The sequence below is a fragment of the Etheostoma cragini genome, chromosome 18 (assembly GCF_013103735.1).
Source record: "Etheostoma cragini isolate CJK2018 chromosome 18, CSU_Ecrag_1.0, whole genome shotgun sequence".
Classification (NCBI taxonomy): Eukaryota; Metazoa; Chordata; class Actinopteri; order Perciformes; family Percidae; genus Etheostoma; species Etheostoma cragini.
The window spans coordinates 10,627,518-10,640,706 of record NC_048424.1 but is presented as its reverse complement, the minus strand read 5'-3'; the positions used below and the strand labels follow the sequence as shown (position 1 = coordinate 10,640,706).

Here is a 13,189-nt window from a genome sequence, read left to right as displayed (position 1 = left end):
CTGACTGTACCAATCCAATTGCATTCCGTCCAATGGTGTGAGCTAACAAGTCTGAATCTAAAGCCTATTAAGAGAAGACTTGCAGCTTCTTATCCATCTAACTCTGCCCTCAACTTCTTTTGATGCTTTCATCCTTGTTTTTCCTTCTGCACATATGTTTCAATCTTTCAGTCCTTTGTTGATTCCCACTTACCTATTTGGCCTCCTTTCCTTTACAGAGCACACACTCCCTCTGTCACCCTGTCTTTTTTCCTCTCTACCAAGCTAACCAAACTCTGACCCACATTGCACAGTCCCTCCTTCCTCTAAGGATTACTTCTGCTAATCTCTGATGCTATTAAACCTCCAGTACCACTCCCCCTCCCTCATTCCCTTTGGGACAGTCAAAACAACAGATTGGGGGTCACCAATGGTGTCCTCTAGGAATGAGATAAACCATCTGAGGGAAAACAGCTTTGGACCTTTGGACCAAAGAAAAACATTTTGGAATTTCATTGACTCACACTATAAACAGCCGGCAACGCCAGGTCACTCTTGAACAGTGAGGTTTATAGCAACTTAAGTGAGCCGATTATTTGATTTGACTTATACCTGGACTCTGCTGCTGTGTGAAATGTTTGTGCCTTAACAGAGAGCCAAACTACACAAGAAAACAAAACCCAAAGAATAATCGGAGGGATTTATAAGGGTTTTAGCTGCCTGGGGGACTCAGAGCCTAGTGCTACCCTCTCAGGGGCTGAACCCCGGATTACTGCTAATCAGGAGCCATAAAACTAGCTAGCAAACAACAGACTGAAATATTTAAAACTGTACCAGTATGGTGTGGGGGTGTGTTTGTCCAGTACAGTAGTAAATTAAAGAAATGATTGTCAAAATTGCTGTCAAATTATTTTTGTTATGAATTAAATCAGGAATTTCACGACTGATCAATAAATATCATCATAAAAAAATATGTTGGCACTTGCATAGAATAAACAGTGTCAAGGTAATGAATTACTGAATGACTGTCTCACCCTCTGAGCGATTTCCCTCTCCACTATGCTGTCTTCTAAGGAGAACATCTCTGACACCGGCCTCTCTTTGACCGGTTCCTTCCGCACCCTCTCCTTCACACTGGTAAGGTCCGGTTCTGAAATAGATGGACCTAAAACTGTTCCATTCACCCCACCCTGGTCCCCTCTGGTCAGTGTCCCACCACCACCTCCACCACCACCACCACCACCACCGCCAGGCCCGCTAACACCTGGGCCCTGCCCCGCTTTCATGGCTCGCCCCTGGGATTGGTTTGGGTCCATTGATCCCTGGTTGCTCTGTGGCCCTTGATCATGGTTTTGGTGGTGAGTGTGGTTTTGGGTGCGGATTTGAGCATTACTAGAAGGTCTAGGAGGACCGGGGTACTCAGGAGGGGGTTTGTTGGGCAGCTTGGCCAATGCAGCCTGGAGCTGAGCGCTGATACTGATGTCCTCATTGAGACCTGGGATTTGAACATCCAACTCAGGCCTCTCCTCTTCCTCTTCCTCTTCACTCTCACTACTGTGTATGAGCATTGTAGCATTGGAGAGATTCTTTTGATGCTGGTAGGGCACAGGTGGCGTTACACAAGTCTCTGATGTTTTCTGGGCAGTCATCTGCATGGACACCTCCTGTGGCTGCTGAGCTGGAGGCTGGGGTTGTGGCTGAAGGGTCTGGGGTTGAGGTTGAGGAATGGACTGAGGCTGAGGTGGCATCACATGTTCTCGCAGAGTATTCCTCCGATTTAGGGGAGCATTCATACCCTTCATCACCATGCCCTCCATCCCTCCTCCTCTCATGCTGCTGATCACCTCCATGCTGTGTCGCTTGCCCAGGGTGGAGCGGTGCTTAGCAGCAGCAGTTAATAGTTCACTAACTTCCTGCAGGGACTGGTGAACCACAGCCGAGCTGTCCGGCTGGAATGTCTTGACTGAGAGCTGCACCATACGGGTAACCAGCTCTGGACTGCTGCCCCCCATGCAACGGTGACGGTGGCTGGCTAGGTCCGGGGTGCTGGTGGCCGGACGGAAGGAGCTGGAAGGGTATGGAGGAGGAGGGCGCGACATGTGGTTTCTCAGCATGTTAGCTGTAGCTGCATAGCTTCCCGCATTGTTCCCCTGTTGTTTGGTATTTGCCAGCTCAGGTGTGCTGACAGTGTGAGAGATGGAGCTTCCTACACCTCCACCCCCACCACTGCCTCCCCCTCCATTAACGCAGGGTGACTGACATGGGCCCTGGCTGCTGGCTGGTCCTCCCTGATGAGGGCCATGGGACACTGGCTTACTGTAGCTGATCTGCAAGGTGAAAAAAAAAGTGTGAGATGGACACAAAATCCAGAAATTTAACAAAATCAAACACAGAGCATCCATCTCTACCTGTGGTGTGTAAGGTCCAGGATTGGGCCCCAGGCCATGATAAGGGCTCCTCTCCCTCATCTCTGGCTGGCTATACACCAGTGCCTCAGGCTGGCGATAAGCACATGCATTACTGATGTTCAGACTGCGCAGCGATTGGCTGTGGAGGTCATGGTGAGCGGGAATTATGCGCCGCTTCTGCCGCATTACAGCTTCATACTCAGGTGTGGGCCGGTAGGACGGAGCAATGATGGCACTGTGGCGGTGGCTGGGGATGTAGTCGGGCCGCATTAGCTCGCTGCCAGGGATGCTGAGGTTAGAGGACATGGGCGAGGGCGGGACAAAAGTCTGGGAATGATTGAGGGAGCTCAAGCTGGGGCTGCTGTACATGCTTCCATTGGGCACGGTACCGTTACGGAAAGGAAAGTCCGCCGGGCAGCGGTCCAGACTGGTCTCAGACTTATAGTAGGGGTCGTCATGGAAGATGCTGTCTGAAGATCAAAAGAGGGAGAAAGAAGGGATAAAAAAAAGACCAAATTTTTCTTAAAGTCAATTTTGTCCTTTAGAGAAAAACTGTTTTTTTGTGTTTTTAAGTTGAGTGTACTGAATGTGGCTTTGGCGTTTTCAACCTGAAAATGTTTCTGATGTGGCAGAAATTGTCATTGTTTGTTTCTGGTTACACTGCAGCAACAACCACCTCCAAATAAATTCAGAAAATTCCCTTCCAGTAGTAGTACCAATTTAGAAAGGGATAGATTGGGAACATTTTCATCCCACCATAATGATGGTAAGTGGTATGCATGCCATTCCTCTTCACTCAACAAATAGAGGATTCTCTTGTGTGAAACTATCTCAAGCCCACAAGCAGGCAGACATACATAATCTCCGTCAACACAAACTGAGTGTGATGAGGTCACGCTACAAAATGATCTCACACCCACACATAGCAGCACACCCAGAATTTTTTCCACTCGCTCTGTTTTACGCTCAAACCGACATGAGTAAAGCTCTTTGGATTGTAAGGCCGACTGAGTGTGTGAACAAGTCAATGAAAGAGCAAAGTGAGGTCACTGCTCTGCACCCCAAATGTTGGGCTCTAATTTGCTGGGAGATTGTAAAAATACAAATGGGCTGTGAGTCACATGCCTGATGGGAAAGACACAATTAGCTCCATTCAAATGCTTCAGTTATCATCAGGGAGGATAAATCTTAAATCACACTGTGGTCAAAGTAGTGAGCTGGAGGGGTTGAAACTTACTGTAAATATGTGTGTGTGTGTGTGTGTGTGTGTGTGTGTTTGTGTTTGTGTGTGTGTGTGTGTGTGTTCGTGTTTTTACACATACCTTGGGAGCTCTGTGTGTCCTGATAATGCTCTCCATACTGGGAATGCATTGACTGGAAGTTACAGGACTGGGGCCGCGGCTGAATAAAGAAACACATTTAATTTGATAAAAAAGAAGCAATTCACGTTTATACTTCATTAAGTTACGCATATCATCATCTGCACGTAGTAAAACAGCCACTTAATGAACTTTAAAATATCACATTGCAATCTGTCCTAGCAAACAGGTGACTGTGACTGACTAAGATCTACTCTAGGGCCATAAACCACCAATGCCTGCAGTTCTCCAGATAGATAACTGAGCACTTGAGTGGACTGAGTGAAACAGCTATTGTGCCACATTTAGCCTAGCCATTGTCTGGCCAGCAGGGAGGGAGACGCACAAATCACTGCCTTCATTGTCGCAGCGGAAATCAAACCAAGCAACACCCTTGCAAACTTTCCAACAACACCCACCACACCACCAACGCATGTTAAAACCAAGGCTCCATGGCCCAATTAGGTGATACCCTGAGTGGAATAGCAGGGTAATCTCTCTAACCACGGCCATTTTTGTCTTCCCTCACATTCTCTCCCTCTGTCCCCTGCCGTCTGGTCTTATTTATATATTTTGTCAAACCACTCAGCAATAACCAGTGATAATGAACAATTTCAAAGCAAAAAAATGACGGTACCAGAGATAGGCGGTGGGTCCATGTGGGTCTCCTCCTGATTGGTGCAGGTGAGTGATTGGGCCTGAAGGGAAACAAACACAAGATGATTTAATGAACCAAAAGTACTGTGAACTCTGTAGAACAAATTTAAGATTAAGGTTAAACAGTTTATTTTTTTATTACTTTTTCTTTTTATAGAACAAAAGGTTGTTTGTATTATTTTTAAACAAACGATTATTCAGGACATAAAGTGTTCTAGCGGCTTTCAGCTGGCCTCAAAACTCACTCTGCACAGATCTTGTTCTGTTTGTAGAATTTGTGTCTGGCCGTGAAAAGACGAGCAATGTACTTGGCCATTTCCATATCCTCCTTCAGATAGAAACACAAAGAGAAAAACATTGATATTTTAAATTAACACGGCAATTGTATTTCAGGGAAATCAAGACCATGTATTTGTCTGTGTGCAGGGATATGTAGTAATGTGTTTTTTTGGTTAATTTCCCACTATAAACCTTGTAAAATGCCCGCAGACACAACACTTACCATGTGAAAAATAATGGTGTCATCTCTGCTTGTTATCTCTACTGTGATGGCTGACTTGTTATGCGCTATGGTACCAATGTCCTTCCACCTGTCCACACAGGAACACAAACAAATGTACACAAGGATTACATTTTCCCACACAAAATAAATAATATTTACTTGCATTTAAATTTATTTGCACCACTTCATGATCAAAGACAAACTAATACAGACTACAAAAAATAGATAAATATGATGTAGATGGAGGGGGTGGGAGGGGCTTACTTGTGGAGCATGATGGATCTGCCATTTCTGTGTTTGACAAACACCCCAATGAAGGACACGCCGATGAAAATATCATTGGTGTAGTTGTCCTGTGAAAGAAGATTGAATAAAATGAGACAGTACAATCTCACCCATAAAATAAATTGGACACTCTGTGGAGGTGCGTCTGTGTAGGAGGCTTGAGGTGATCTACAATTCATCTACCTTAGCAGGAAAGCTCTCCTGCCCAAAGCCGTCCAGTTTCTCCACATCCTTGATGTACAGCAGCTCTGCTTCAGCGTTCTGCATGCGACTGGAAAGTACAGACAGATATAGTATCTAGTACTAGGTAAATCTCTGAATCTTTTTTCCTCTTTTTTCCCCATGTGCACATGTCCGTAAATACTATAAAAATTAAGCTGTACCAGTGACTCTTGTGCTCCTCAGCGACTTTCTGGGTGCACTCTTCCAACACCTCCTCGCTATTAGGCCAGTTCTGAGAGAAAAAAAGGGAGCAAAACAGGCAGCAAATAAGGAGATGGAGGATGAGAATAGGAAAAAAGAGAGGTAAGAGAAGCATCATGTGATGAGGGTAAAGGACAGAGAGATGGCAAGGTAAAGAAAAAGTGAACTAATTCACTAAAACACTGTCACTTACTGGCGTTCTCAACCCTGTCCAAACAGTTTTGCAGCTAAACGGTAGTCAACGGTGTAGCAATGAATATCAGGTATCTGGCAATGTAACAGAGTGCTTCCTTAATGTAGTACACTTAGTATCCACTAGATCTTTATCTCAATCAGTTTCTTGCTTATTCTGTCTTTGTTTTCTGTCTGTCAACCTTAACCCGATAGGCAGAGGGAGGAGGTACACAGGTGACACAAGAATGTGTGCCTTTAGGCAACACACACACACACACACACACACACACACACACACACACACACACACACACACACAGAAGGTTTGAGGACTCACCACTACTGGGAAGAGCACGTACTCCCTGAGGAAGTCCTGAGAAATGAACTGTGTGAAGTCTCCAAAGTCAGCTAGAATATACAAACGCATACATTTTATAAACTTCTAGGTAAAAACCCTCAATGTGAGTCCATTTTCATGTGTATGAACGTAATTTACAAATCTTACAAGTCTTTTGTTGTGGTACTAATATTTTAAGAGTTTAGAAACAGAAAACTAGAAGGTAAACCCAGATGGTATGAGCAGACTATGCCTGTTGTTATGTGTGTGTGTGTGTGTGTGTGTGTGTGTGCGCGCGCGTATATATATATATATATGTAGCTTTGGGAGCATTAAATAATATTTCTAGGGGAGATATTTGACAGTTGACACATTATGGAAGCAAACAAATTTCAGTATATTTCTACTTAGGCTAACAGACAAAAGGAGATGTAGTGGAGGATCCTCTCCTCACAACAGATAAGGGTCTTCCTGATGCTACGGCTAACCTTGGAACTGGCGATAAGCTAACCGTCTGTTTACATTCCCCCTGAGACACAGACAGCACCCAGGAACAAGACGGAGAAGATGGAATGAGGTTGTGTGTGTGTGTGTGTGTGTGTGTGTTGACTGATACCATAGGAACTCAAGTGGACTGGTATGCAGCCATATTAGGTAGTGAAGTCGAGATGACCCGATAGTGTGAGTTTGTGCTCACTCTTCTCTCTTGTGCTGCCTGTCTCCCTCTTGTAGATTACATGCAATTTTTGTTCATGTATATGAGTGTGTGTGTGTGTGTGTGTGTGTGTTTTTCCTACCTTGTACTGCTAGGCCAGCTAGTCTGATCCCCTGCTCTACTGAGCAATGGAGGCGTCCATCCAACACCTGCTTCTTCACCTGCAGGTAATACTGATACCTAGAAAGAAGAAAGGCAGTAAAAGAGAAAGATGAGTTTTTCAGATGCTGTAGATTGACACTACAGTTGGAAAATATACTTTTAGTTTGACAATACATTAATGTAAGTCAATCCCTTTGGTCCAGAGTGAAGTATCAACAATTGATGGAGTGATGGAGTTTGGGTTAGCAGTGAATTACATTGGTGAACATGGTAAGTATAATATTTGCTACACATCAGCAAGTTAGCACATGTTACCATGGTGACATTAGCATTTAGTTAAGTAAAGCCTGATAGATAGATAGATAGATAGATAGATAGATAGATAGATAGATAGATAGATAGATAGATAGATAGATAGATAGATAGATAGATAGATAGATAGATAGATAGATAGATAGATAGATAGATAGATAGATAGATAGATAGATGTTTATTGATCCCAAGAAAGATGGTAAATTCCCATGACAGAGCTGCTTACATGACTATTGACTCTTTCTCAGATTGCATAAGAAACCCTCTCTTCCAGCTAAACTGTCCAAAACATCTGACTAGGTGGGTGGGAGCATAGACACTCTCATTAGCTTTCAGAAAGTCACCAGAATTGGGTTGGTGGTTAATGTTATTTTTCCAACTAGCCACACTGTCTCTGTACACTACATCAAGTTGGAAACCATGATGGGTTTTAATTCAATACATTTATCCAACGAAAGTAAAAAGAGCTGTGCTTAAGGCGTTGCACATGAGCAACTAATGGATTGCAAACATCCAAAGAGACACCAAGGAGAGACATATTCTCCTGCTTCTGGTTTGTGCAACAGCAAGTATGCCTCAAGACAGTTTTGGCAACAGCATTTGCCATTTAAAACAATGGTAGAGAGGCCTGCTGCAGAACCCAATTGAGAAATGACTGAATCGCTTCTATTCAAAATACCAGTGACTCATTTCTGACTTTAGAGGAATGCCAAATGTACACCAGTAGGGGCTAAAATATGATTTTATAGCTCTGTAAATCTTCAGCTGACAGCGAGCATGTTACCGAGCAGACGCTAACAAGGACTGAGTTTAATCATGGCAGGACCAACACAGACTGGACTAAGGAGTATTGTAATTGCTGTGCAAGCGTGAGTTGAACTGGGGACTGTGCACTGTGGTTTTGGGCAGTGGTGGTTTTGCCAAGTGTAAGCTGATATGATGACACAGTTCAGATTGTTGAGCCCTTTTGCAGCCTTCACACAATGTGGTAAAATGTCCCAAAACCAAGAGGGCTGAAATACACTGAGCTCCTCAAGTTTCTGAGCTCCTTTAGTCCACTTTAGTCCACGTTTAGCAGCGATCCAACTGGATGTTTGTCTGCTGAAGAATGGAGGGGCCACACAGGAGGAAAGAGAGAATTGTCAGGGTGACCAGGCTCAGCTGCGTAAAAACTCGCACACCGTTTCCTGTTTGTTGCCATGGTGACCACTGTCTGAGTCTTTCCTATGTGGGCTGTGAGACACCTTTTCTGATGCACACACACACACACACACACACACACACACACACACACACACACACACACACACACACACACACACACACACACACACACACACACACACACACACACAGAGAGAGAGAGAGAGAGAGAGAGAGAAATATCTGTGAGTGGACATTAGACAGCCCATGCCAGAGTACACAAACTTCTATGTGGAAAGCACTGAGCTATACACGCTTAGTCATTCCCTGTCTGTGGTAGAGAGGGTCGGCCTTCAAACGCACGATTGGCCTCCTCCGTCCACATGCCAGTTTCCTTGAGCAAGACACTGAGCCCCAAAACTGCTCCCTGGACACTATGTGGCTGTCCACTAGTCCTAATGCTTAAGATGGGTTAAAGGCAGCGATTTAATTTCACTACATTGCACTGTACGATTGTATATTTAACAATAATAAAGTTTCTTCTTTCAAATACTTTTAAGTTAATTCCTCAATTGTTACATTTTCTTTCCTTCTCTGTCATCTCAGGTGTAAAACTTGCTCTTGCCAACCCTCCACTGTTTAGCTCCCTCTGAACTATTAATGTACCCTCATAGTTTCATGCCCCCCTTTATGTTCTTTACATTTTTCATGTTCATATTCTTCTTCACATTCTCTCCCCTACTACTTTTTCTTGTTCTTTTCTTTTTTGAGTTCCACTCAGCATCCTCACAGGCCTATAATCTGACCCCGCCCTCCTCCTTCACCCTGTCATTACCCCCGTCGGCTAAGCTGCCATTCCGTTCCCGTGGCAACCCCCTAATTAGCTAACCCCAACTGCTGCGGATGCAGCGTGGGGAGGAGCTTGATGCGGTATTGAGGGGGGAGGAACCCTTCAAATGATTGTGGACTTTGTTTTTACAAACGCTCCATGTTTTCCCAGCGCTCTCCGTATGGGGTCTAGGGAAATGTTGAGGTTAACAGTGGTTGGTTCTCATTCTGAGGTTCAATGGTAACAACATGATGGGGCTTATATGTATATATGCAGGGCCAGTGGTGCAGAGGCGGATGATAAACTGTTGAAATAACTATGAACAAGTGAAAGCATGACAGTGAAAGGCAGTAAAAATAAAGTCTCAGAATCCTGATCCTGAGAGCGCAAATTACACAAAACAGCCACAAAACAAACCTTTTAGGTTTTTTTACCCTAAAAACAAAGCCTTGTCTACTTGTGAACCTCGTACACAAGTTGCATTTGTCTACAGCGTGCAAGGGCTGGGCAATTTAAATTCTATAAAATGTTTTGATTGATAGTCTCAAAGGTTACACAATCTTGGAGAGCGCTCCCTTCATCATAAATAAGTGGCAATGCAGTTAAAATGTTAAAAACTTAGATTTTTGTAAACATGTTTCAAAATCTTAAACATATTCAGTACTCAGTATCAACTAAAGAATTCGTTACAGCTCTCCAACTTCAGCTTCTGTTATTTTTATCCCATGTAGCTAGGGATATAAAGAACACTGCATCATAATGCAAAAACAAGAAACAATTATATTTGGAACTATAACTAAAAAAATGTGTTGTCCATGTTTTTCCCTTTTCATACTGGCTCACTACAGAGCTGTTGGCTGACTGGTTGGTTAAACATCTAAAAAAGTAAAAAAGAGAAAGAGGGTAAAAATGTGTATTGCCCAGTCCAGATATTAACCCTGCAGTTCAATGTAAAACCTTGATTGATGCATTATGCTTTACACAACATAGACCTGTATCCAAAAATGATCTTAGCCACATATAAAGTCCAAATGTGGAATGTGACAGGAAGGATTAAATCACAGGAAAAAATCCATTTGGAAAGAAACAACTCACTTGAAGTTAATGTCTCAGTATTTGAGAAATAAACTCAATCCTGTCCTCAAATATGTTAATACTTTGCAGAAAATGATCCATAGATTAGCCTGTAAAGTTACAGATACTATTCTCCAACAGGGTGCACAATGTCAAGTTTTTATGGGACTATTTCTTCGGTAGAACAGTAGTTCAGCTAAAAACTGAAAAAGCGAGTTCTGTCGTTTATCCAGAGTAGATGCAAACACTGTCCCTGGAAAGACGTACTGCTGTAAGTCATTTTCCAGTGGTAAAATCCCATTCTATTAACCTCTGTTGTAATGGAATGGGAGCAGAAACTCAAACCCATATCTAAAAAACCTGGGTTAATAAAACCAAAAGTACATATTCATGTAATTTGGGTAAATCTTAATTTTAATTAACAACTTAATAATGTACTGCCCACATGGACTATCACTCGTAAGCCTACAAAAACGTGTCCACAAAGAAGTCCTTATGATGGCAAACACCTGGCACACATGTCAGAATGACTGACATCACTATGCTGCAATAACAGGTGAATGTACACGCACAGTCATGAGTTAGAGCTGTCCTCACTAAGAGTTAGTTGTGACTTCCACCATGGCAGAGTGCGCTGCTGGCACTCCAGGCAGCCACACAGGCACAAAGGGCCCTTTATATGCCCACACATGTTCAAACCCCGCTCAAGACATGCTGCCAGATGTCCAAGTGGCCCGGACAACAAGCCGGCAAGCATATGTGCATGCATGCATGAATGTGTGTGTACATATGCTTCAACCCCTCCTCCACCACTGTAGTGTGTATGACCCTGACCACCCCCTCAACCCTGGATGGGTCCAGACGGCTTGTGTGGGAGGCAGGAGGATTTCACTTTGAAATGTGTTGAATCAGCAAGGGGCAAGGGTGTGTATGTGTGTGTGTGTGTGTGTGTGTGTGTGTGTGTGTGTGTGTGTGTTTGTGTGTGTGAGAGAGATAACTAGATGAACAATGCTAGGATTCCAAGGCTGTTGGTGCCTTGGGGGCTGTTGAGGCCAGCTGGCCTCGCTCCGGTCAACAGCTCTCTGCTTAGGTTCCTCACTTTCTCTCTCTGGGCCACTTGCCCCTCCTTCATATATCAGTAAAACAGAAGGAACAGAAGGCTTCAACCACATAAACCTTCTGCTAGATGTGTGTGTAGTAAACTGGGTTTAGTCTAAAAAATTTTTTTAGAAAGAAACAAATATCTAGTTTCAATTGAGTGGCATGTAGTAGGTAGTCTGGGATTAGTACAGGAGTTCAGCAGTCAAACACAGTGCAACTGACTGTGGATGATACACCCACACACACCAAACCACTTGGTTATGACAGTAATGTCAGTAAGGCATTACTCTGGTTTACCTGGTCGGCCTAAAGGACCATTCTGGCTAAAAATGCTCCAGGTTCTGTTACAAAGTCAAAGGTCATCCTCTAGTGTTCAACTTCAAATACAATATTTGTTCACGTGTATATTTGCAGTTGTGGTGAATACTGCTACAAAATCATGCTCTAAGGCATTGTTTTCTATAAACTTGAACACCATGGAGCATGAACAAAGATGTTTGGTAAGGAGGATGCTACTTCAAGCATGGAAAGTGTGTTTGTATTTTAGAAATTTTCTTGTGAGGACAAATCATTTAGATAAACAAAGTGAAACAGCTTGCTGGGGAAAATATCTTTGACATGCATCGTCAGGAAATTGGATTAAAATGCCCGTGTTGCAAAGCATGGCATCTGACTATATATAAAACTCCACATAGCGTCTTACAGCAAAAACTGCAAATATGAACATAATTGCATTGACTTATCAGTGAACAGTGTTTACATGGACCCCAGCTTTCTTGCATTACTGCTATAATTGCTTGATAATTTGGACTCTCTCTGTCTCTCCCTCTCTCTTTGGGTAATTTTCACAGCTGCATGGAAAGAGGAAAGAGAAACAGATGAATGGATGGACAGGAAGAGAGGGAGATCTAGTATCAGGTTACACATCAGTCAAACACTGAACTTCAAAGACCTGACCACATAATAAAACTCACATTACTTTTTCAGTAAATTTCATTTACTCAGAGGAGGCAGAGCCAACTGTCTTTTTTTCTGGATTCTGGCAACAAGTTAAGATGAATTAGCTTATAAACACCAAATTAATCTGTCTTTTCTTTTCTTACAATCATGCTGTTAACATGGACAGAAAACACATTTTAAATAAATAACCTGCATCTCTGTTGGTAACTAACAAATCTAATTAAATACATTTTAAGGTTATAAAAATATTCTCATGTTACATTTAATTTGTTAGAAAAAAAAACAAATCCACTCATTTCTACTGTTTTTATTTGCAAGCGCAAACATACTTTTCTACATGGGCAGCAAGCTTAAACTTAACATAAATAATGATATACAAACCAAAGTGTTCCTGCCAAACTTTTACTTTCTCTGTCCCCACTTGTCTTTCTCTTTACCTTCTCCAAATCCATGCTGCCCCCCCCGATCAGACCAGGTGTGTGGAAAAATCAAAGATCTGCTTCACTGGATCGGACCCAAATCAACCTGTTATAATTGTTACGCTGCTTGATGTTATCAAAGGAAAGTACAGACAGCATGAGCAAATCAAAGAATGCTTTTTAAGGATTTTTAAACCATTAATTAGGCCTGAGTGATAAATAAAAGTGTTTCGAACTTCAACAAAAAAGTTGTGATGATTGTTTTCAACTTGAAAGGAACAGGGCTTTTAGAATCGTTTGCCTCAGGGAGCGTGTATGTTCTTCCAATGTGGTGTGTTGTGACTAACTGTTCTGACAGGGCTGCAGCTGGCTTCTGAGGCTTCTGTGGGGGGGGGGGGGGGGGGGGGGGGG

The 13,189-nt window shown here is 43.1% G+C and overlaps 1 protein-coding gene across 1 annotated transcript in view; it reads right to left on the bottom strand.

Annotated features, from left to right (window-relative positions):
* LOC117961381 (tyrosine-protein phosphatase non-receptor type 14-like) overlaps positions 1 to 13,189 on the bottom strand; it is a 36,555-nt gene that overhangs the window by 7,740 nt on the left and 15,626 nt on the right. Inside the window, exons 4-14 of the mRNA XM_034899991.1 lie at positions 6,921 to 7,018; positions 6,124 to 6,194; positions 5,573 to 5,643; positions 5,373 to 5,460; positions 5,169 to 5,257; positions 4,905 to 4,992; positions 4,648 to 4,730; positions 4,383 to 4,443; positions 3,710 to 3,788; positions 2,388 to 2,857; positions 1,014 to 2,306 (exon numbers count right to left, since the gene is read on the bottom strand). Coding sequence (XP_034755882.1) covers positions 1,014 to 2,306; positions 2,388 to 2,857; positions 3,710 to 3,788; positions 4,383 to 4,443; positions 4,648 to 4,730; positions 4,905 to 4,992; positions 5,169 to 5,257; positions 5,373 to 5,460; positions 5,573 to 5,643; positions 6,124 to 6,194; positions 6,921 to 7,018 — 2,491 coding nt within the window. The remainder of the gene's footprint in view (positions 1 to 1,013; positions 2,307 to 2,387; positions 2,858 to 3,709; positions 3,789 to 4,382; positions 4,444 to 4,647; positions 4,731 to 4,904; positions 4,993 to 5,168; positions 5,258 to 5,372; positions 5,461 to 5,572; positions 5,644 to 6,123; positions 6,195 to 6,920; positions 7,019 to 13,189) is intronic.